The sequence below is a fragment of the Manacus vitellinus genome, unplaced genomic scaffold (genome assembly GCF_001715985.3).
Source record: "Manacus vitellinus isolate BGI_N305 unplaced genomic scaffold, ASM171598v3 scaffold_1_pilon, whole genome shotgun sequence".
NCBI classification, from domain to species: Eukaryota; Metazoa; Chordata; class Aves; order Passeriformes; family Pipridae; genus Manacus; species Manacus vitellinus.
This window is the reverse complement of record NW_021939396.1, coordinates 35,376,953-35,402,220: the sequence shown is the minus strand read 5'-3', so window position 1 is coordinate 35,402,220 and position 25,268 is coordinate 35,376,953. Positions and strand designations below refer to the sequence as shown.

Here is a 25,268-nt window from a genome sequence, read left to right as displayed (position 1 = left end):
TTGCATCTGGAAAACCAGAAATTTTTTTTTTGAGAAGAGATCTTCATCTTCAAGTTATGTAGTTGCAAGTGCTGGTTTAAGTCCTTATTCTGCTTTGCACCATGGGAAACAGTGGAACTTAGCAGAAATTTCTGCAGTGTGGCTTTGTTTGAATAGTAGCCTGGGGGATGGTAGAGACACACTTCAAGTAATTTAGGCAGCTGGAAAATTCCAGGTAGGTGTAATGCCTTAGATGAAATGAAAGGTAATAGGAGGCCAAGAAGAGCGGGTAGGAAAAGATTCCAGCATATAGTAGCATATATGTTGGGAAAGGCTTGTAATCACCCTTTGGGACTTAAACTCTTGTTTCTGTTTTGCTTTGTCCCCTCAGAGCTTCAGAGATGCCACTAAGGCAGTATAGTTATGTAGGAAATGCAGAGTTAAATATCTGAATAGTGGTGCCCTTCACAGTTGTCTTGGTGGGTAACTGCCTTTCCTCCTGGCAGGAGAAAACTGTGTGTTGCAACTTCCCCTGAACCTACTGAATATGTCTGTAGATCTGGTTGGTCTGCACATTTGCACTTGGTCTGGTACTTCTGGAAACACTGGATTTACTGCCTGTGCAAATAGAAGTGTGCCTGTAGTTCTACCTCTATCTATGGATCTCAGGAAAGAACAGTCAGGAATAGTCTGTTCTAGTTGCCATCTTTGCAGACCTCTCCTAAGATTGGATCATGATGATCAATAGAATGAGGTATTTTCTTTAAATTGGACGAGTGCTTGACAATAATACGTATTTCAATGCACAGGTGATCAAGAACTGTTACCTAGATTAAAAGTGCAGCATAGAACTTCCAGAAAGTATACTAATACAGACTTACTTTTAGTTTCAGTACAAAACGGTTCGATTCATCAAAAGGATGCAGTAAATGATGATGATTTTGAGCCATATCTAAGTAGTCAGACAAATCAGGTAAGTGAACATTATTTACTACCTTGAAGTTAATTTTGGTGTTCAGCTGACTTCCAGACTTAATTTTTGGATATTTCTTAGAATTACTTACTTGTCTGAATATCCACTGAAATATAATTTTATATCATATTTTGTCTTATGATATAAAGATGATATCTTATGATATCTTAAGCAGATAAAGTATTCCTAAGAATTCTGGACAAGCTTCAGTTAAAAAGCATGCTTTGATGTCTCCTGCTGTTGTGCTTGTGTTCTGGCTTCAGAAAGATGCAGTACAAGAAGCTCGAGGAAAAAAAAAAAGAACAAACCAAAAAACCAAAACACAACCCCCAGACCAAAACCCAGCCCCTTACATTTGCCACAAAATTGTCATCTGTTGGATGCGGTTCAAAACAACAGTTTTATTGGCTCTGAGAATATATTAAGTGCTTGGACATGATTTCCTTTGAAGGTGGTAGAAGTAACTCTCAGCTGATGGCATAATAGGTTGAAACTTAATATTACTACAGCTTGGTGCAACTTCTCTGCCAAGAAGTTAATGACTTGACTTTCAGAGCTGTGAATTGCCTCTGTAGCCAAAAGTTTATATGCATTGTGTTAAGTTTGTAAGGTCTTGAGAGAGGGACAAAGTGCAAATTATTAAAAAACTTTCAGAATTTTGCTTGCCTTCACTTTTTTTTTTTACGAGAATTCAACATTAAGGAGGCATCAGCTAGAGAATGATAACGTGCAGTTTTTCCCTCAAAACAACATCAGAAGTCATAGGGGCTAGTCCTTCAAATGTCTCAAGAAGTAAATTCTGTGATTTCCCAGGAGTCTATCTGGTGTAGTGCTGATTTAAAGTCCATTCTCAATAGCATGGAAATGTTATGGTTTTATTGTTGTTTCTTATGAAATAAACAGGCAGCCTTGCATCCATTTCACTATAGTATTCTGTTAGTGTCTCCAACAGAAGTGAGAAGTGAGAAATTAGGCAAAAGCTAAGAATACCAAAACTTAAAATCATAGTTGCAGCCAATTTACTTTATTTATGAAAGTACAGTTGTTACGACTCGTTTTTTAAAGCTACTTTAAGCTAACTTTAGGTTATTTTCTTGATACTGTTTGCATGGAGGCATATTTAACCTAGCTTAGTAACTAAAAGTAAAGATAGTATGTTACAAAAAATGCGGCTTTTTAGTGCTTTGAGACAGTCCCTTGAAAAAAATGGTCATATCTGTCAGTTATTTAGTTCATCTTTTATGTGGGGAGGAATGGTGAAAGTTACAAGTACATTCATATAACCCTTAAAAATGTCTTGGATTGTATTACAGGGTTTTTTTTACTCTGAGCATAATTGTCAATATTGCTGATTTTTATTTTATTTTCTTGCAGAGTAACAGCTATCCACCAATGTCAGACCCATATATGCCTAGCTATTATGCTCCATCCATTGGATTTCCATACTCTTTAGGTGAAGCAGCATGGTCAACTGCAGGCGACCCTCCAATGCCATATTTGACAACTTATGGACAGATGAGTAATGGTGAACACCATTACATACCCGATGGTGTATTTAGTCAACCTGGGGCATTAGGAAATACCCCTCCATTTCTTGGGCAGCATGGATTTAATTTTTTTCCTGGGAATGCAGACTTCTCTACATGGGGGACAAGTGGATCTCAGGGACAATCAACGCAAAGCTCTGCTTACAGCAGCAGTTATGGCTATCCACCTAGTTCTCTTGGGAGAGCCATAGCAGATGGACAGGCTGGATTTGGAAGTGATACTCTGAGCAAGGTGCCTGGGATTAGCAGCATTGAGCAAGGCATGACTGGACTGAAAATTGGTGGAGATATGACGGCTGCTGTAACAAAAACTGTAGGTTCAGCTCTGAGCAGTACAGGTATGACAAGCATTGCAGCTAACAGCGTGCCCCCAGTTAGCAGTTCAGCACCTAAACCAACCTCATGGGCTGCAATTGCAAGGAAACCTGCTAAACCTCAGCCGAAACTCAAGCCTAAAGGTAACGTAGGCATTGGGGGCCCTGCTGTACCACCACCACCAATAAAACACAACATGAATATTGGAACTTGGGATGACAAAGGGTCAGTGGTAAAAGCACCCCCAGCTCAACCAGTACTGCCTCCTCAGACTATAATCCAGCAGCCTCAGCCATTAATTCAACCACCACCACTGGTGCAAAGCCAACTGCCTCAACAGCAGCCTCAGCCACAGCAACCACAACAGCAACAAGGACCTCAGCAGCAGGCCCAGCCTCACCAGTTGCAGCAGCAACAGCTGCAAAACCGCTGGGTAGCTCCTCGTAATAGGGGTGTGGGCTTCAGCCAGAACAATGGAGCTGGTAGTGAGAACTTTGGTTTAGGTGTTGTATCCGTCAGCTCCTCACCTTCTGGTGTGGAAGTGCACCCAGTGCTGGAGAAACTAAAGGCCATAAACAACTACAATCCCAAAGACTTCGATTGGAATCTGAAGAACGGACGCGTGTTTATAATCAAAAGTTATTCAGAGGACGATATTCATCGCTCCATTAAGTACTCTATCTGGTGTAGTACTGAGCATGGGAATAAGCGCTTGGATGCTGCTTACCGTTCCCTGAATGGAAAAGGCCCACTCTATTTACTCTTCAGTGTGAATGGCAGTGGACACTTTTGTGGAGTGGCTGAGATGAAGTCTGTTGTGGACTACAATGCATATGCTGGTGTCTGGTCTCAGGATAAGTGGAAGGGGAAGTTTGATGTCAAATGGATCTTTGTCAAAGACGTTCCCAATAACCAACTGCGGCACATTCGCTTGGAAAACAATGACAACAAACCGGTTACCAATTCGAGGGACACTCAAGAGGTACCCCTAGAAAAAGCCAAGCAAGTGCTTAAAATAATTGCTACTTTCAAGCATACCACCTCAATCTTTGATGACTTTGCACATTATGAGAAGCGTCAAGAGGAGGAGGAAGCCATGCGTAGGGTAAGAAATCAGTGTCATTACAGTAGCTCTCCTGTTTATTATGTTTTAGGAAGCCTTGTTTTTCATTCAGCTGGAGTTTCTGTGTGCACATGTTGAATCAGATGGTTGTGCTTTTTACCCAAAGTGTCTGTACTTGATATAACTGGCTCTTAGTGAAAAGATTTAACTTCTCATAACTTGTTTGTTAGTGCAGGCATGTGTTTGATTGCAGTACTAACACAGGCCTGAATAAGCAGACATCTGACATGTTCTACTTCTTCGATGTAAGTGAAGACTGATTTGACGGTATTATCCATAACTGAAGTCTTGTAGTTTAGATTTTTACAGTTTCTGGATGTCATAAAAAGGATCAAAAATTACAGAAGAAGCTTACTTTATCTAACATAGCATTTTGATTCAAATTCTGTTCTAGTTAAATGTTAACAGCATGATTACTATGAAAAGCAGGTTTTCCCCTTGATTCAGTTTGTTTTTCGTAAAATACAGAAGCAATACAGTGATGACTTGTACAGTGTCAAAATCATTTTTGGACCTTTCTGATAATGTATTTTCTAAAAAAGTAATGTGTAGTTTTCATTTCTGTGAAGAAGAGTATACATGTGATAAATGTGATAAATCTGTAGAGAAACTTTAGTTTTGGAGGTATTTTGATAAACCAGACAAGGCCAAAAGACATTTAATTCAAGCTGGTTTATAGTACTTTGTCTTGTGTGTACTCTCGCTAATCATAACACTTGTCTTGACCATTGGACACAATATTTACTTTTCCTATATTTACTTTCTTTCCAGGCTTGCTAGTAACGGTAAATACATGATTTGTCTCATGGTTAGAAATATTTCAGGAGCTGTTGAACCAGTTAGATGATATGCAAGTATTCAGAAATGGGAGTTTGCAGCCCTGCAGTTTGGTGGTAGTGATCTCTGTTCATCCTATCACACCACCCATTGCATAAAAAAACCCAAAAATCTAGGGTTTAGGCTAATTAGGGGCCCTGTGACATGTGAAGTTGTGAATTTGTTCACTTGAAGCTGACACAATTCTGGCTTCATAAGAATTTCACCTGAAGACCTCAGCACACTGTACAGCTTCCTCACAAGGGGAAGCAGAGGGGCAGGCACTGATCTTTTCTCTCTGATGACCAGACAGGACCTGAGGAAATGGCCTGAAGTTGTGTCAGGGGAGGTTTAAGTCAGATAAAAGAAAAGGTTCTTCGTTCATAGGGTAGTTGGGCACTGGAACAGGCTCCCCAGGGAGTGGTCACAGCACTAAGCCTAACAGAGTTCAAGAAGTGTTTGGACAATGCTCTCAGGCACATGGTGTGATTCTTGGGGTGTGCTATGCAGGGCCAAGAGTTGGACTCCTATGATCCTTGTAGGTCCCTTCCAACTCAGGATATTTTATGATTCTGTGATTAATTGTGATTTTATAATATTTCAGGAGGACTAAGATTATAATCTCTCTCTGTAGCCTTCATGTTTCAGTATTTTCTCAATTTTTAAAGTTTTAAGGCGCTCCAGAAGTAACTGGTGTACTTCAAAAGTACCAACTTTTGAAACTTAAAGGAATCATACTTCACACATGCCCTAGCAACTCAGGAAGATTGTGTTTTATTTGTGGTTTTGTTCCCTCAGTAGTAGGCGAAAGCCACAGAATGTAATGGAGAGGGGGAATGTAGGTTATTGGAAGTGTTTCTATGTATGCTAAACTTAAAATTCAAAGTACTAATTTCAGCATTTAGTAGGTCTCTAACTAGATGACTGTGATTATGCATATTTGTGTAATAAAGGAACGTTACTACTTCCTGTAATATCTTCTGGGAAAACATACAGGATGTGTATGACTCAAGTACTGAACTCTGCATTTCTTTGTAAACAGTTACCTTTCTCAACACTGTTAAGTGACAACATACTTGTCAAGATACTTGCACAGTAGCCATTGGCTCTTTTACAGCATCATACCAATTGGTTTTATGACCAATTTTGAAAAATTGCTTTAGAACTGTATATAGGTAGTTTGAGGTTTTGTCTTTGTAGATGGATTTGAGCTATGCCTTAAGCAAATGAATATGGACTTAATTTAATTCGGACTCCCTATAATTAAAGGACATTTACTGAGAGTTCATCTTTATCATTATGACTGAGTGTTGATTTTAAATCTCTGGGTTTCTTCTTATATCACATAGTGTACAAGCAGCCTGTCTTTACCTTGTAAACATACAATTGTTAACTCTTTTATGATTCAAGTTTCAAATGCAACAATTAGTATCGTAAGCTCTGGTTTATGGTTAATTGAGTGATCCTTTATTGCCTAGTGCCAGCTAGGCTTTTATGGAGCTGTGGTAAAATATGTGCACTTTCTACTGCCAGTAGAACTGTGTAAATTTGGTTCCTGCTCATTTTCTTCGGCAGTTGTGACAATCACTTTGTTTCCAGTGTTTCGGTCATGAAAAATATGCTTATTGCTGTTAATAAAATATTCAATACATCAAGCAGCAGTAGTCAGTTCCATGTTCCTTGAAGTTCAGGTAATGTTTTGTTGTTGCATAGGTGATAACAAACTTCCATACAGCTAGTGATCTAAACATTGTAACCAGCATATGATTTAGGGATTTAATTTACTTTATAGCTGTTCATCATTACAGCTAACTTATCCTAAAAAAATTGGTTGTAAAAGTTTAATCTTAACAACTCGGGGGGATCAATAATTCATTTCCAATATGACCTGGCAGTATGTTTTATTAAAACATGGCAGTATACTTGTGAAAGTGCAAGGAATAGTCTCTGATTAACATGAAACTTCAGTAACTTTGCCATTTGGTAAAGGTTACTTACAAATGACTATGAATAGTCTCTTTAACCATAAATATTAGAACTCTAGTGTCTACCACTGTTTGATGTGACCCTGGTATCTGCAGGGCAGAGTATTTATGGTTGGGACTGTGCTTTGATTGTTCCACGCTTCTCTTACAGTTCAGGTTCCAGTAGCCTATTTTAAACATACAAGTGCTGTGATCTTTTACCGAAGGATCAAAGAAATGAATGATGTTTTTCATGAGTTCTGTCAGATGTGTATTGAAATAATCCGGAATGCCCTTAGTCCTTAGTTAATTGCCGCCTTGTGACATAAATATGTCTATTTGTGTGTGTATTATTTAAAAACATGTTTTATTGTCTTTCAACAGAAACTTGTAGCGATAAGATTTAAAAAAAAAATTGAACAGAAGTCTTAAAATATGCCTTTTAAGAGGACGTAATTATGTTTTAGAAAATAAGATATTGGAAATAAAAACATTCCATCTGTAGTTATGCTCCTGATCTTCAGTAAATATATGAATCAAATTCAAATGTGGCTTTGATTAAAAATGGAGTTTTTGTAAGGCAGCAAGGTCCTTGCCCTCATATGGTGGCTTATTAACCTACAATTACCTGTTGCCCTGGGTCATCTTTTGGTGCTTTTTGATGGAGAATTCTACTTTTGCTTCATACATTGGAAAAAAAAACCATGGTTTCATGTAACTCTGGAATGTTTTAGATGTTTTTCTTAGTGCGATAGTCCAGAAAAATAATTTTTATTCATGAGAGAAGAATTTGGTATATATTTGTGTTTGTCTGATTTGCATGTGAAATATTTTTACTTTTCAGGAAACCTTTGAATGACAGATAAATAAGCATTTAAAATGTTAGCTTTCTCCTGTTGTACTATATGTCTTGTAATAGGAATGCTGACATAGCTAGAACTTCCTGACTCTCAAAAGGAGTAATTTCCCTCCCCCCCAATTCTGATACTAATGTAACTTTTGTTTCTCTGGTAGTTGGGTTATAATCAGGCTACCATGTTAAGGAGTGTAACTCCTTTCCTTTCCAGGACATTGCTGACTTAATACTTCATTTGATATTTCTTAAAAATATCATGAAAGAAGGGAGAAAATACCCATTAAGAGTGAGCTGTAGACAGTTCTTCTTTCCCTTAGCCCCTGGCCAGAAAGTGCTAGGTTATAATGTCAAAATCAGATGTAGATACGTGCACAGTCCTTGTAAAAGTCAAGGAAAACAGGTAGTTGACCAAAATTTTTAATGCAGTTGAGTATTTGTACTAGACAACACTTAAAAGTTTGTGTATTTATTTACATCTAAAAGAGGTTCATGTAATAAACATGAAACCCTCTAAAAGAGCTTTATGTAATATCTTCTGAGAAACATAGGAATTTCCTGTATGCTTTTGATGATGTTTCAAGGGACGTTATTTTGCAATTTCCTTGAACTTCATGTTTATCAACAGTTTTATCTTAATAATTCAAAGTGATATTGCAGGTCTCATGTCCGAGAAAGTAGAAACAGGAGATCATTTGTTCTCCCCTGGTAATCATGAGATGAATATGTACCCCTGGTTATGGGAGAAGAGGATTGTTTGGAGCTAGAATAATTTTGGAAATATTGCTCCAGAATTTCCCTTCAGTGATGATGTACTTATGTACTTTTCATTTGCTTTTGCATCTTTAGTCTTTTCAAAACACTTAAAAATGAGCTGCAGGTCCTAATGTTACAGATACAGAGATTTCAAATGTGCTTATTCTCTGTGCATGTGGTAGTCAGTTGTTTCTGTTCCAAGGAAAGGCTTAGAGTTCATTAGAGGGTGGGTATAGTAAGGAGAAGTCTGGATGTTATAATGTGGTCTTGTCTAGAGTGACTATGTAGGAGTTTGAATACTGGTGTGGCCTGCCTTTCTCTAGGGGTGATGCAAGAGGGAAAGTGCAATGTTGGGCTGTTGAATAAAAGAGATGGAATGTAATGAAACTCGTAGGCAGTCTTAGTTCAGAGCAACACTTGTATGGATCTTGTCACATTTTTCTTTTTGGTTTGGAATCACTACCTGCAAAATCAAGCATACAGAGTCTTTTACAGAGTGGATTTAATTTCTCTGACTCTGGGACTCGAAAGACCAATTTCTCCTGTAAAATAGGGACCCCTATTGGAAAAGCTAGGAATATCAACCAAGTGGTTTACCTTAATGCTCAAGAGACCAGGCACTCTTTGGAATCTAATGTGGTAATGTTCTTAAATATCAAGATAGCTGTGTAAGACAAGACTTAGAACTTGAATTGAGCTGGATCTCTGGCAGCTGTACCTTTTTCTAAATGCTGTGTCTTTTAAAGCAAAGGAGTAATTCTAAGTCTCTTGTTCCACAGCAAAAGCAGAACCTTGAGTACACACAAATAGTTGTTAAAATTCATGATGTGCAGCCTTCTGCTTCCTGCTGCATCTCCTCAGATTTCAGTGCCGTATTAAGAACAAATTGACTAAAACAGTGATGCTTTTCCTGCATTTAACAGGGGAGAAATATGCCTGTGTATTGCAAGGAAATCCCAACCTATGTGTCTCTTCACAAAGTGCTTCATCCTTGCTTCATTGATTCATACTGCATGCAGATGGGCTAGTTAGCAGGAACTCGTTGCTGGTGGTGCTTTCTGGGAAAAAATGGCACTTTAAAATATACAGATCTTGTGTGTCTATTAAAGCTGTTCTGTAGATTCAGTTGAACTAGTATTGTTTGTTTTCTATCAATTGATTTGCTTAAACTTTCATATTCATTTAGTTGAAATGAGATGTTACAGAAATTATCAGTTGCTAAGCTGTTTCAGCCCAGTTCTGTGTGATTTTTTTTTTCAGAGTTTTGGTCGTTAATATTGACAGATAATTATTGTTTTGCTTCTGTACCCTAGGGGTTATAGTCAGTTATGAAAAAATAAGCATAAACTTGCATGTTCATTGCATTTCCATATAAAATATAATAGGAAACCAAGATAAAATAAGTTCATGTTTCCTCATGGTAGATTGGAATTTGAGTTACACATGCATGCAAAGAGCATGAGTGGTGAGGCTTAAAGAAAAATTACCTGAGAAATTCTTCACCAGTGTATTTTATAAGCCCTGCAGTGCATGTCATTTCCTTTCCAAGGCTAGTATAGATTCCTTAGCAGAGCAATTAAATAATGTGTTCTTTTTGTTGCTATGGGCATCTGACAAAAATTAACAAAGGTGTCAGTCATCTTTTTGCTTCTTTTACTGGGACAGAGTTCATCACTAAATGCAATTTCCATAGAGTTAGTAAGAAGCTATCTATTGCCAGTCTTCAAAAGCCAATGTTATACTGTGAGTGTTGTTAACAAACAGTGGGGATCAAGAGGCTCGTTTTTTTTGGTTTTGTTTTTCTTTTTTTACTTTGTAATGAACTTGCTGAAATGGCTGTCTTGTAGCTAATTAAAGTCTGATATTTCAATGTGTGATGATGTACAGCACTGAAAGGAAGCACTTCCTACTTGTAGGTAGAATTGGCTGATCCATCACTGAAAGTATCTGCCTGGGAAAACAAGACAGGAAGGGCTTTTATGGCTCAGGGAGTTCAAGCTTGATTTCTGCAGAGCCTTTTCTTGTTGTTTGTTATTGTATGATGTCTTTAAAATAGTTTGGTTTCTTTCTCCACCTCTGCCTTCTGAATGTTTTGCTCTGTGGAATTTCAGATGTGGATTATGTTCTTATTGCCTTTATCATTACCATAATAAAGTCATATGGTCTCTCCACATTCTACTAACAGTGCATGAGTCTGCTCAAATTTAAATTTACCTTTTTACTGTAACTTATTCACTTTTTTTTTTCTATTGCTAAGTATGTTTCAGAGACTGAAATAAGTAAAATGCCTTCAAAACTAATGGGAAGAATAAATAAGTTAGAAGTCTAAGTCTTTTAGCTTTTTTGGAATTTCTTAATATTTATATGCTTGAAAACCTTATATTATGTCTGTAGTTCAAATCATCTGCAGTAGCAGGGTCTCAGATGATTCATAAGATTTACCAGGAGAAAGAGCTACTCTGAAGTTGTAAAACCTCATTCAACTTTGTGTGTTAACTTTGATTTTTAATTTGTGTCTTGTGGTTTTCATGTTGCGTTAAGGAATAGAAGATAATGAGTGTTTAGGGAGGGGAACTCCACAGGAAAATTTCTAGGTCTGTGTAAGGATTGTAGAGATCCTTCCCTCCTATATTCCCAGAATTCCCAGAAGTGCTTCTCAGAGAAATGCATCTAAATATTTTTATCTAGTTCTGAGATAATCTTTGTGTTCAGGAGATGTACCCTCTCTAGTTTGGAATTCAAGAGTGAGAAGTTAAAAAGGACTGGTATGTTACACAATTTTAAAATTTCAGTATTCTAGTTTATGTTAACAGCCAATGATATCCTTGTCATTAATAGAGTAAACAATTTCTGGCATTTTTCACTTTTCTCAGTTATCTGTTTTTTTTATTGTGGTTCTCAAGCACTAAACTCAATGTTTATGCTGTCCTAGCTGTATTGGTACACTGGGGTGAAATAATTTGCAGATTGTGACTGATGCCATTAGTAAATGAGATTTCATGAACTTTGCTGTGGCTTCTTCTCACCACCTCTACAGCTGTCTCTTCTGCCTCTGCCAGGTGTTCCTGCCCACGCAGCACAGTTGGCAGAGGAGATAAGTGCCTGCGCCTCACTTCACAGAATGCAGTCTGACATGTTAGCTTACACTGCAGATGAGCAGGGCTTTTAAGTTTAAGATTAAATCACAGTTTGCAGTAAAGCAACTTCTGAAGTTGTTGAAAGAATGCTACCTCTTGGGAGAGGTGCAAAGCAGACAGCTCCAGGCATGAATGCTTTAAACACTGGAGTAAGAGGCAAAGGTTTAGCAAAATTCTAGGGTTTTTTTCCAAGTATAGTTGCTAGTACTGGAGGTACTGTGTGGAAGCTCTGCAATTTGCCTGTGCAACCTTGCAATCCTGGGTGGCTTTCAAAATGGGCACCTTGAAATGCTTACACTTGCAACTGCTATAAAAGTCATCCAAAGTCACCCTTTCAGATATTCCCTTGAGCTTCAGTTTGTGGGATCTTGGAAAAAAAAATACAGCCAAGGATTTTAGTAGTTTCTTCTTGGTCTTATTAGGCTACATTTACATCGTGGCTACTTAAATGAGGCTTTTTTGTTTACCTTCTGTGTGACAAAGAAATCCCAAAGTCAATGTTGTGTGCATCTCAGTAGTTTCTTTCAAATCAGACCAGTAAACATTTTTGTTGCTTTGATTTTTGAAATTTTTTTAGCATAGAGATTTCATTACATCTGAGGATAAATTACATTGCAGCTTCTTTTCAGCATGGGATCATTTGATTAATGCCCTGAATTCAGAGAACTAAATTTTGAAAGTAAGTCAGCCTCACAGATAAGATCAAGTTAATTCCGTAGTTTGCACTAGATTGATGCACGTTTCTGTGGCCTAAGCATTTTTTTTATGTTCACCTTCACTTGGTTTTGCTGGTTTGTGTAGAAAGTTATTTACATGTGTGAAATCTGCTCAGCACATGGTTTGCAGCTGGCTGGTACGTTTAACTAACCCATATGTTCCCACATTGTTCTAATTCAGATGGTACTTATTTTCCATGTCCTGATAGTAAACTCCCCTCAAAGCTGAGTAACTTGACCCTGGTGAGTTCTGAAGTGAAGTTGGCCTTTGGCAGGAACTTAAATATACAGGAGCTTTTCATCCGGGAGTAGTGCAAGAGAGGTGATAAAGGTTTTGCTTGTCTGAACAAAGAAGAAAAAAAATTAAATGGGTGAAAGAGAAATGTAGGGGAATCCAGGGGATTACGCTGAAAACTTCCTCTGCTCTTGTGGTGGAAACCTTCTGGGAATAAAGTCTTCTGCTAATTTGTCTATAATCACCAATAAAACCCAGAAGAAAAATGCTTTTTGAGACAGGAAAAGACCGTGATTTTTTAGTGTGATGTGACTTAAGAGTTTGACAGGTGTTAGTTTTTGAGTGGAATACCACTGCCCGGGATTTGAATAAATCAGGTCGTCTTTCTCTCTATTTTGCAGTACAGATACCAAATGTCACTGATTACCAGTATTTGAAGAATGTATTGTTCACTTGCATTGAAAAAATGTCAGATGTGCATGCCTGCTTTAAGTATTTAAATATAAATGTAGTAATATGTAATTTTGAGATCACAGGGAAGGCGTGCTGATGTTTTGAAGCCTTTTTTTTTTTCCTCTGTAGAATTCAAAAACAACATGAAATTTGCAACACATCCTTTATTTCATCAACTGGAAGCAGGTAGTCAGGATATCATTCCTTTTCTGTGTTGAATTTTTATAAATGGATTTTGAGTTCAGGGGCTTTGCAAAGCAGCAGGTCAGTCAGTTTACAGTGCAGCAGTTTGCAATGCAGAGCGTCTTTCTAGACAGCTTGAGTCAGTGGTTACATATGTAATACTTACAGATGAACAGGAGCCCATGATTTTAGTTGTATACAGGTTGATTTTAGAATTGTGTAATATAAAATATCAGTATTTTAACACTGCAGTTTCATAGGCTCCTACTGAATGCCACAGTAGTGTTTTTCAACACTGTCGTTCTTTGCAGTTGAAGTCTGCTGATATTAGAGGAATAATCTGAGATGTGCATGAGCAGGCTATTTCTGCATGCCTTACATGCATAGTGAGGCATGAGGCCACTGATCATCTGTTTTCAGCCTAGAGTGCATTGTTAACGTATCAGTTTGTATTAATGACTAATACTGTAAATCTTACGTTTTAAAACCAGTATCCTACTGTGAAAATATTAGTCATGTCTTTTTGAATTAGGAAAAAATAATTTCTAGCAGAATAGTGCAAATATCAGTCTTGCTTTAAATATATGGAAGTTGTGCCCTAGCGAATGTCCAGTCTTAGATACCCAGCTGCTGGGACCGTGAGCTGCTTATTGGGAGCAAGAACGAGCTTTACTTTTTTGGTGTTCATCTTGAAGCAGCTTAGTCTGTCATGGAGTGGACTAGATCACCAGTAATAACCAGTATAAATGTTTCGTATCCTCTTCTTTCACTATAGTGTCTTTTTAGCAGCATCTATGTGGGTTCATAAGCTAATTTGCATTTTCCCTAAATAGTTTCTAGCATAATAAAGTTTCAATGTGGTATCGGATTGAGTGGTTTTGAAATAATTGTTCAAATGCTTCCTGGGTTATTTTGATTTTCCCTGTTATATTTATATTCCATTTATAACATGCTGTGTGATGCAATAATAAAAACATAGGGAAGTATTTTTCTAATTTTTTATTTTTTTTTTTTAAATGGGAATAGGAACCTACCTCTCTTCCATGCAGATATTAATACATGTGTATAAAGTTCTCAGTTGTACATATAAAGAAAAGTGTTATGGAAAAAGCTATTGGAAGATAAGGTCTTAGTTTTTTACACTCAAGCTATAGTATTTTTTTACAGGCTAGAAGATACATTATGAAAGCAACAAGATGTAGTTTGTTGATCAGTTTTTATTTTTTTCCTAGAGGTAGTCCTAATGGTTAAGTATATGTTTATCTTGGAACAAAATACAGAAAATGGAGGATGGTGATAAAGCACTGAAAGTGTTATTTCTTCTGTTAGACTTGTAATATGTAGTACAGATCTGTTAGTCCCTGACAGAGATACAATACAATTAGTATTTTAGCCCTTGATGCCAAATGTGGCATCTTGCAATGCAATGAGGGCTTTGTAGTGAGTATGATCTGGACTGCAACTCAGGCTCGCATTCAAGAGTTTTTTTGTAGCCACTCTTATCTCACTGATTTTCAGTTTTTGTTATTGAAAGTAATTTCTAAAAAAAGTGTGGATTACCTTTTTTAAAAAAAAATATTTTTCTTGCCATTTGTGCCTTTGGATGGAGGACAAGATATTGGGCCAACTAGTTCCTTTACTAGTTCCTTTACCTTTTGATCTTATGCACTCTGGAACATTTTATTATGTGGGGCTTTGAAGGAGATACCTGTGATTACCATATTTTTTCAGGGATATAATGTGTTGAGAGTAGAGCATTTTTTGACGAGCAGAAGATTTGGGAAACCTTCTTGCATTGTTTGTAGGTCCCTTGGTCTCCTTACTAAGTTGACTTTGTGCAATATATTTTATTGTAAGCTAATTAAAAGTGACATTATAACTCTTTTCTTCTTCATAGCAGTTTTTTGGAACATACTCACCTTTTAGGTTGATGTGTACTTCTGTGTTTCTTTTTAAGAAGTTGACTTAAACTGGATAATTTCATGTTCCTGAAAATAATTGAAGCTTTTTTCTTGAGAGCTTGTTGCCCAGTTTAGATAAATTGCAAGCAATGAAACTGCTGTAATGAGAAGAAAGGACATAATGTTGATCTGTTTTCATTAATATGATTTTCCTTTTTTGTCTTTGTTTTCTTTCAGGAGAGAAATAGAAACAAACAATAACTATATGGAGATGTCCTGCTAGAATACAACACTAATGATGTAGACTCTGGAAATGCCTAATATGTCTAAGAAGACGTTATTAAAGCTTTTTTCTGCTTAAGGTGACATCTTTGAACACTTTAACACGAAATTGACTCTTCTTGTAATGGTTCTCATCAGTGCATCTGCCCTTATACTCTCTCACCAAACACACTTGAGAACTGTACCTTCGTCAAGCACTTTCTGTCCTGAAGCTTTTACCAGTATCTGCTGTCTTTTGTATTTATGCATCCTAGCTAAGGCACAGGAGACCGAACGAATGCAAGGATTCATTAACTCTTTGAATTTGTTAAATACTAACATTTAACCATTAGAAGTGGTTCAATGATGTGAGATTCACATTGCTTCAACTTAATTTTTTTCTTTGTTGTAGTTTTTTTAATTGTCAGTTTTTAGCTATTCAACAGATTAAAAGCAAATCATGCCATATTTAGTCCTGGAGTAAAACTCAAGTCTAAATGTTCATGTGAAAATTATTGTAGTAATCTTTTAATATGGCAAAGCAACTCTAAGCTGCAGTTTAGCCAAATGAATCGTAACATGAAATTATATTAGGATGACATTTCCCTTGTTTCAAACTGTTTGGTGTAAGAGAATATTAATATGCAGCTTGGTGGACACCACCAGTTAATGCACATTTCTTTATTTCTTTTCCTGTAACATGTAAACTGAAAAAAGTGCATTTGTCTGAGGAACTGTTTGTTTGCTACCACTCAATGAATCTCAGTTTTGAGTAAATGTACCTCAGTCTAAATCAGACTTTTTATGACCTTTATAACTACATTTAAAATAATCTTTAATTCCTATTTCTGGGTGTTTGCAAGCCTGACAGATTGCTATCATGAAAGTGAAAATTTACTCCTCTAGGTGATTCACTAGCTAAATAAACATAATTCTTGTTTAGCAAGCATATACTCTGTTTCTCAAATTTTTTTGTTTCATTGTCCCAACATCCAGGTGTTTTTCCCCTCTATTTGAAACTATTTTGAGAAAAATACTTTGGTCCATGGAGTTAACATATTCATAACTGTGTTGAGATGATTTTTGTTAGAACCGTGCAACAAGAATTTGAGAGTACATATTAAACTGGGCAGTTATACACAAGATTTTACCTTCTAAAAATATATCTTCTGTTTCAGTTCATACAACAACACATTGTCTGCTGGAAGAGAGTATTGAAAAACTGTTAAGTGAGTGTATTGACTGTACAAAATACTGAACAACCTGTACCAAACTCCAGGGATAGCTTTCTCTTTTTAGAACGGCAATGTAGAAGTCAGATATGTTATAGCTTAAAATAGCAATAGCACATATTATTTGAATGTGTTTCATGTCTTACTGTCCAACACAGTTGTTTTTATTGTGTTTCAAGTCATTAATTTACAGATTCTGGCAATCAAAAGTTCTGGAGCTTAAGTAGCAAAGGTTTGTTTTGAATACAGACTATTTTGCTAACTTTTGCTTCCTCTCTTCTAAAGCCCCTTGCACTCTTAAGACCTTGCAAACACAAAAAGTTCAGTACACACTTCTTGCTTGTTATTTGAAATATTGAGACTTCAAAGTAGCAGATATAAATTTTAATTTTTACTGGCAGTTTTCTGGAAGCTCAAAAGGGAAGCTACTCCTATATTTTGGAGTAAAGAAGCAATGTCACTTAAATGTAGATGTTTAACAAATAGCAAGTGGGATAAAGGAAGGATAAGCAAAGTGCATATTGTAAGAGAAGACTAGGAGATAAAGGTTTCAAGCCCAATTACTGTGAAATTTGGCTTCAGCCCAAAAATTGCTGCTTCCATGCATATCTGCTTCTTGCTGACAGGTTTTATAGCTTTTTGTTTCCCTCTGTTGGCTGATTTGTGGGTTACTGCCTATTATTCCAACTGTCATTGATCAGCTGAAGTGGCAAAGGTCAATGTTGTGAGTCCAAAGAATGTAGTTCTTCTGATGATCCATCGAGGGGTCAGCATGTTTTTGCTTCTTTATTACAAAAATATCTTATGAAAATGCACAAAAGTTTCCAGTTAAAAGAAAGCTGCTGTTAGAGTCAGGCATTCAGGAACTGATTGCATGTGCAACCTTAGTTTGCTTCCACTGCAGTATTCATATTTTTGCAGGCTCTGTTAATATTTCCTGCTTTACCCTATGCCTCTTTTATTCTAATAGCATGAGCATTGCTCCTGGATTGAATCAGGTTCAGTAGAAAGTGGGTTTCATCACTCTGTTGCAGGCTTTCAAAGCTTGGAAAATTAGACAGGATTGTGAGAAGAAGGAGGTGATCACATTTAGAGAGCTGTGACAGTTCTTACACTGTTCCAGGATTGTTAGCAAATCTACAAATAGAAGAGTTTGATTGCTGATGGTGTTAGTCATGTTGTGACCGATTTGCTGACTGCTGAGAGTTTAGTATGTGCAGCTGAAACTAAAAGGAATTTTATGTGCATATAAAGTACTGTAAAAATAGTATATAACATTGTAAAATCAGCTGTGGAGTGCTGTATTAGTTAATGGACATGTGAAACTTCTAGCCTTCAGCTTCCTAATGCACAAGTTCTTTTCCTCCAGAAAGAAAAGGAATGGTGCTTAATATCTTAAATAAATGTAGAAATACCCTTTTTGGTCTGATTTTTCAATACGGTGAAGCTGTTGTAATGGCTGCTTGATAACTCGCTGGTGGAGGAATCAGTGGAACCCCTTTTCTGTTCCTGGTGCCTCCTTTGTGCCAGCATTTGCTTTCCTGTGATCCAAACTGAGCCAGTTCAAGCCATTTTCTTCTGGCTTAATGGTTGACCAGTTCTCTGTGAGGTTAGATGTGCAGAAGGGAGATGGTGGGAGGGTAAGGAAGGAGATTTGTCCTTTCAGAAGGAGGTACCCACTGCTGAATAGACTTAGCTGCACTGTAACACCTGTGGGTTGATGAGCCAGAGATGCAGCAGAATGTTTAAAACTGGGAAAGTCTCCCCAAGGGAAAAAAAAATCCAATTCCGTTTTCAGTGTTAAGATTTTGGTAGTGTACAAGTGAGATACAATGTTACCACACACATTTAGTGACACAAGGAGGAGGGAGGAAATGCTGAGTATTTTCCATTTTGAGTCTTATTTCGCTTTGAAGAGACCTGAGACTTCTCATAGACAGTTGTTGCTGAAAGGCTTGTCCTGCCAACACAAGTGGGACAAAATAAAGTTGTATGAGCTTTGCTCACCTTTGAGCATCTCTTGACTTCGTAACATCAGCATCTTTAATGTAGGTTTTTGGTATTCGACTTTCTGACAGCTGAATGTACAATTTGCTGGCTTGAAGAAAACTTCGGCACTGCTTTATTTTGAGGGACTTAGATTGGAAAAACGTCAGTATTCACAACTAGACAAATTTTACTTCTTCATGTATTAGGCTTAATTTATGGAATACTTGCTTCTCTGCATTCTGGTTTGGGTTTTTTGGGGGTTTTTTTTGGTGGTTTTTTTGGGGGGGTTGGTGGTTTGGTTTTTTTTTTTGGTTTTGTTTTGTTTTTGATACTCTGGCAGTTTCATAGTTCAATGTCTGCAAAATTTAGATGCAAAAACCCCTTTCCAAAATGATTCTTATTCCAGAAAAACCTGTGGCACCAAACAAAAGGTAATATTGAGGTCAAGTGAAAATAATGCACTGAGGAGGAACCATCTGAAATATTTTTCACTGTTTAGTCCAAGTTCTATTTTTAAGTTGCTTTCTATTTCATAGGAGAATTTACACACTTGAAATATATTCACCAAATCGCAGAATGGATAAGGTTGGAAGTGAGGTCATTTGGTCCAACCTTCCTGTTCAAACAGGGTCATCCTAGCAAATTCCTAAAAAAAATCAGTGCATCTTTTATAGCTGAACTGAGTTGAAGCAACAGTGTTTTGAATTCTGTAAGTAGCCACTACCTTAATTTTTCAAAATTATTGGTGACTCTTTTACCAGAGAGGTGTTTACATACTTCAGCTGATTCTAGTACAGTGAAAATCCAGTGGGGACAGTCTTTGAATTTTCTCCAGCGCTGTTTTTGAAACTAATAATTCTAGACATTCAAATACAAATTACCCTATAGGAATGGATTAATTGTATTTTCAAAGCCATTTGTACTGATTTTTCCTACAGTTTTTTTAAGGAAATACAGGAAGATTTTCAGTGTCTTGTTTATATCCTTTTGCCAGGTGAAGATCCATATAATTTACTGATAGATTGAGAGCAGTTCTTTTCCATTCAAGTGCAGCAAAACCTAGGTTGAAATTTTGTGGGGGTTTTTTTGTCCATACCATTAAACTATAGTAACTTAGAAGAGAATTCTTTGGCACAAGAATTGACCATTCAGTCTTATTAAATATGTTTGAAAGTTTTCACAAAAGCAACCTGTTCACATCCTTATTTGTTCTGTTTTCAGCCTGACAAATCCACTGTAGTTTAGTGTTGGAGAAGAAATAATTTCTCTACAGATCATAGGAATTTTAAGTAAATTAGTTTGGCCTCATAAAAATATTAGTGTACAACTGACATGTTTTCCTCAAAACATCTGTTCTATACTGTCTGTTCTACTTTATATATTTTAATAAAGTGCATTTTAATATGATGAATATTGAACCTTTCAGTTCAGAATTTAAATTTGTATCCAGTCCAGGCTTTCAACAGTTTTTCTCCTCTCATAATAATCCTGAAGCATTCTTATTAATGATACTGTCAGTGTCCAGGGATCTCTAAGCCAAATATTAATAATAAAACTTGCTGCTTATTAATATAAGAGGATGCATAATGTTTGTGTTATCTGTTCTTTTCTGACCTTGTCCTTCCCCACAAGTGAAAATGCAACCAACAGAAGTCAATAACCAGTTAAACTGTTGTACCACACTGCGAGCAGAGTGCAAATAGGTGGGTCTTCAGGTCTCTTCCTCCAGAAACCTATTCTTAATCAAACATTCAAGAGACAGTGAATTTCTTACTCCCATCTAAGTAACCATTCCTTTCCACTTCCCTACCTTTTCTGAGAAAATTCCACTGTTACACCTGTCAGCTGTATCCTTCGGATGCCCATTAGAGAAGCCTGGCTTTGGATGCTGTTCTCAAAATCTACAAAAAAGTTCCCGACTTCACTTATTTCCTTCTCTGGAATGAGGAAATCTTCTGAGTTTAGCGTGTCTCAATCTGTCTTACCTTGTTTACCACGATGTAAATAGAGAAATATTGCTTTATTACTGGATGAATTCAGTCTCCCATGTGGTGTATACCATTTTTTAAAGTTAACTCTTCAGCATTTTCATTCGGAAGGTGGAAACAGACAGTATTTCATTGGAATTTTCAAGGGCGTACAGTAATTAAAATACAAGGGTCCACTTTAAGTGTTCTTCTGAATTTTAGTGGTGGTGATAACCAAAGTGTTAACAGTGAGAGTTTATAAGCTGTTTGCATATCCCATGTGCATTTACACTTGTCATCTTAATACTGAATTAACTTCCTTTGCCTGTAAAATTAGTTTGTAACACTTGAGAAACTTAATTTTTTTTGTTGTTGCTTTGAATTTCATCCACTCAGAGATACCATAACTTTTTATCTGCCTGCACAAGTTTACGTGCATCTTGAGAATGAAGTGGATAGTCATGTAAAATGAAACAAGATACTCTAGACTGATGACTGTGTTTTAAGTTGAGCTTATGGATTGTCAAATGAACAAGCTGTCTTGATTTGTGCCCTCTTATGTGAAGCATTACACTTTAATCTTGAAATCTGAATTTATACATCCTTTCTTTCCTGTTCTGCAAACATCTGAAAGAACTTCAGATGTTAAAAAAATAAATCCTGGCTTTACGCTTAGTCCAGGAATAAAAATTTCTAAACTAAGCATTTGAGCAAGCTAAATAAAGGCTTAGCTTTAGTTTGAGCTAAGCTATTACATTTCAGCAAAGGGGTGAGATTAAAGGTTGTGGATCATTCATTATCTACTGTAATTGTATATCTACTGTTAAGAAAAAAAAGCTGAAATTTTATTTTGCAAGCATTAATATATACAGCTGCTGTTCAATATTACCCAAGAATCTTACCAGTATTTGCATCAGTTTGGATTAGCAGCTTTGTAAAATATAGGATGAAAGGACTGAAATATTTTTCCTGGAATAAAGAATTGTTAAATTGATGAAAATTCAGATGTTTGTGATGTACGACTGGAATACATTGGATGTTATATCTATCCCTCTTCTGCTAGTTACCTGGAAAACATTGCTACTAAATTCTTATCTTTTTTTGGTTGTTTTTTTTTTTTTTTAAATTTAAATTGGCTGCCAATTTGTTTTTAGCTGCTTAACTGGTTTGCAGCTTAGTTCTCATGAGATGCTTCACTGGGTCTTGTGAGGTGTGGTGCTTCATCAGAAAATGTGTAAAACTGTATTTAATTTCTTCAAGTTAATATAATGTAATTGCTATTAACTTGATCTGTATTCCATTCAACTTCATATTTGATGATGATGCTTGGTCTTTCAGTTGTGTTGATCTTCTTTAATTTCAAGAATACCACATGCAAAACAATTCAGAGAATTTTTTTAGTTACTGAAATTTATGCTTATTTTAAATGTTAATAAATAACTATCATTATCTGCTCTTTGGGTTGCTAGTGAGTATTGATGATTTTTTTGAAAACTGAAAGGGAAAGGTGGAGGAGACAGGAATACTTGTCCTGGGAAGTAGATGAAATACTGGAACACTGAAGAGAAGTCGCAACTGTATGATAGAAAGGATGTTAAACAGCCAAGAAAGTGAAGTTGGGTCTTCACTTATATTTCAGTGTAGCTTTTCAGATGCTGGAAGAATCTTTTGAACAAAATATTAAGTACGTTCACACAGTCCAGTTGAACTCCTAATTTGATCTGCTTTGGGTTGGTTTTTTGGTTTGGTTTGGTTTTTTTTCACCATTTATCTCATATATCTCTCTTCTGCTTTTCACTTAATATTATGATTTCACTCTCGGCCTTACATCAGTTAGCAGTCTTAGAGTTAACTTGCTTTCCAGTGAAAAGGTTCCCTGTTTCACCCTTTCTTTAAATAAGCAGTAGATTTTGCGAGGTTTTGAAGGTTAGTTGTGTTCAGTGCATAGGCTGTTCCCTTGCCCCAGGTCATTGTTGCTATTCACTAGACTTACTCAGCTGATCCCATTGCCAGTGTTTTTTCTATTCTTAATGTTACTTATCTGAAGAAGTTACTCACTTACTAGTTTATTTATGAGAATAGCAGTCTTTGGAGCATCATACTGATGAGTTACATCATTTTTATTCTCATACTGATTAAATGACAACTCAATGAAATATGATTAAGTTTTACATTAGATTAAAAACATACTGAAGTGTTCCCACACAAGCCGTGTTTTAAAACGCTTCACTGCTTAACTTTCTTTCAAGTTCTAGTTAGTTTTCTCTGTGCCAAATTGTCTCAATGGTGTTCAAGTCTTCATCGAGGGACTGAAGATGTTCCTGTTAAACACAACTTTTCCACAGCATTACACCACGATGGAGTGTTTCAGTGTCTTTCTTTATACCTAGGAGTAAGATTGTGACTGAGAAACTTAAGTCTCATTCAGTGAACCTGCCTGCTTTCTCTGCAACAGGAAATTCACTTGAAAGAGCACCTTGACTTTCTGCCTTCTTTTAATGTTTTTCTCCCATTCCTGGCAATTCAGTTAATTGTACCTATGGCGCATAAAAGAACAATGAGCTCTTGGTTTATTTGGTTGAAACAAGTGGGAGGGATAATGGGAGGTCTTTCAAGAAAATAAGAAACAATGACTTGTATGGTGTTTCCAACTGCAGGGAGCAAATGCACCAGCAAAGCCTAAGGTAAGAGGAAATCGAGGAAACGCTGTCCAAATGTACTGCTTTGCTATGCATTTGTATGTTGGTTCAGTATGGAGCTAAGTTTGTCTTACGTTTTGGGGTATTTTTGCTTGCTTGTCGGGGTCTTTTCATAATTGAAGCAGTTTGAATGTCTCCCTACTGAAAAAACCCCCAGCTTTTAATTCTTAGTAATCATCAGAACTGTAGGTTTAAGATCAGCAAAGTTCCAAATTTTATTGTATTTTTAAAGTTGGGAGGTACTTCTCCTTTCCTCTTTCAAATCCCCCAGAAAGACCTACCAACGGTGCAGGGAAAAGTTTGTGTGACGCAGACAATTGTACAAGTAGTTGTGAAATTGGTGAGCTTGGCAGCAAGCTACCAGCCCACAGAGGAGTGCACAAAAAGCAGCACTGAGGCCCTGCTGCCTGGGTGACCCAGGACGATAATGCAGCTCACTGTTCAAGATGAGACTGTAAAAAGAGACTTGAAACAAGTTATGCCTATGTCAGATCTCTAATCAAATGAGTTGCTGGTTTCTGTAACTGCTCTCAAAAGTTATACTGCTGAGGCAACAGACTAGAGACCCCATGTGAGACCATGCCTGCTGCAGAGTATTTTCTTATCCTGAGCAATGGGAGAAGAAAGCACTCTCTGAGTACAGATTGGCAATTAAAGATTTAATGAAGCATTAGGATAATGGTGTGATGAGGTGCACAGAACAGAATACCTACATACTGTGCTGTGGTTTTAAGTCATTCAGTGTGATAAGATTTATTTAAATAAGCTAGCTAATTTTTCTTAAATTCTGGCATCAAAATACTGCTGGAGAAAGAGGAATTGTTACTCATTTGGCAGGTAAAAGATAATCTTGAATATGATATTTTAAATGTTTATTTCTGCAAAGGTTGGTGTACACAAATTTCTCCTCTTTGTATTTTTAGACAAACAGATCTGCAACTAGAATACACAAATGTAATGCAGTAATTCTTACATTTATATCTAGTCAACCATCAGCTGGCATAAACTCATCTATATGTAACTGATAATGTAATATTCCTATTATAATAAATCATACTTTCTGCTGGAGAGTTGGAGGACACACAGAGGGTGAGACACTGCAGTAGACTTCACAGATGGATGTGCCTGGACTTAAAAGCTTCTAATGAAGACAGACTGAGGAAACGGGGATAGTTGAAGGAAGAATGTACTGGCAGCAAATACTTTTTGTTTGTGTGTGTAGTGGGAAAAGAGTTAGGTAGAAGTCAATAGTAGTGGGATACGTGGAAACGCTATGGAAAGACCATGAAGGTAAAGGCATATCAGGAACTGAAAAGGATTTAGTGAGGGAGGCACAGGAAAAACCAAGGATAGAGAAGGTGTAGAAATGGATGCAAAGGGATCTTGAAATAAATTTGTTGATGATAATTGAAGATTTTTTTAGTCTAAAGTTTCATCTGTGAGAAAGGAACTATAGCACAAGTATTTCATCACACTGGTAGGAGGGAAGAGTTGAAAGTATGGGAACCTGTTCCCAGGATGGTTGCTGTTCTCTGGTGGTTGCAACTTTCCACATGAAGGTAAGAGCTTGACCTTGAATCACATCTACCTGAGGAGGGAAGTTGAGGGAAACATCCAGTTGGTAAGTAATTTACCCACTAATCTACTAACAAGATTTAAAAAAGGATGAGCTCTTTGCAGCTTTTCAAAGACAAGAAATGCTGAATCTGAAGGGAGACTATACCTCTGAATGCGAAATCTGCAAAACTTTTCAGGAGAGATTTAAGACAGTTTGAGCCTTCCCCTCTCATCTAACTCACATCACTAATAATAAAAGGCTCACTGGCTCATTTGGATCCAATTTTGTATGTCTCCTTACAATCTGTAAGGAATGCTCTGATATTGCAGAAAGTTTTGGGGCCATGTTCTTTTTAATCACAAAACCTCACAGACTTATGATGAGGCTGAAGTCCTTGGTCAGTAATGTCATGAAGACTAATACGCAATACAGATCAAGTTGAAATCTTGCAGTGATGTAAACACTTTCTTTTGGCTTAGTATTCATATCATTGTGCTCAAAAAAGATTCTAAAAATAAATACATGAAATATGTAAATAAAACTGAATTTCATTTTTTTACCTGAACTGAGTTTCAGAAAGTATGAAGATACTTCAGTCCTAAGTTTTAACA

General features: G+C 36.7%; 1 protein-coding gene across 1 annotated transcript; it reads left to right on the top strand.

Moving 5' to 3' along the window:
* Positions 1 to 291: 291 nt before the first annotated feature.
* YTHDF3 (YTH N6-methyladenosine RNA binding protein 3) lies at positions 292 to 20,008 on the top strand. The gene is made up of 3 exons (XM_029959294.1): positions 292 to 952; positions 2,327 to 3,919; positions 15,189 to 20,008. Exons 2-3 carry the CDS (start codon positions 2,345 to 2,347, stop codon positions 15,210 to 15,212), a joined length of 1,599 nt encoding a protein of 532 aa, XP_029815154.1. The 5' UTR covers positions 292 to 952; positions 2,327 to 2,344; the 3' UTR covers positions 15,213 to 20,008.
* Positions 20,009 to 25,268: the final 5,260 nt, after the last annotated feature.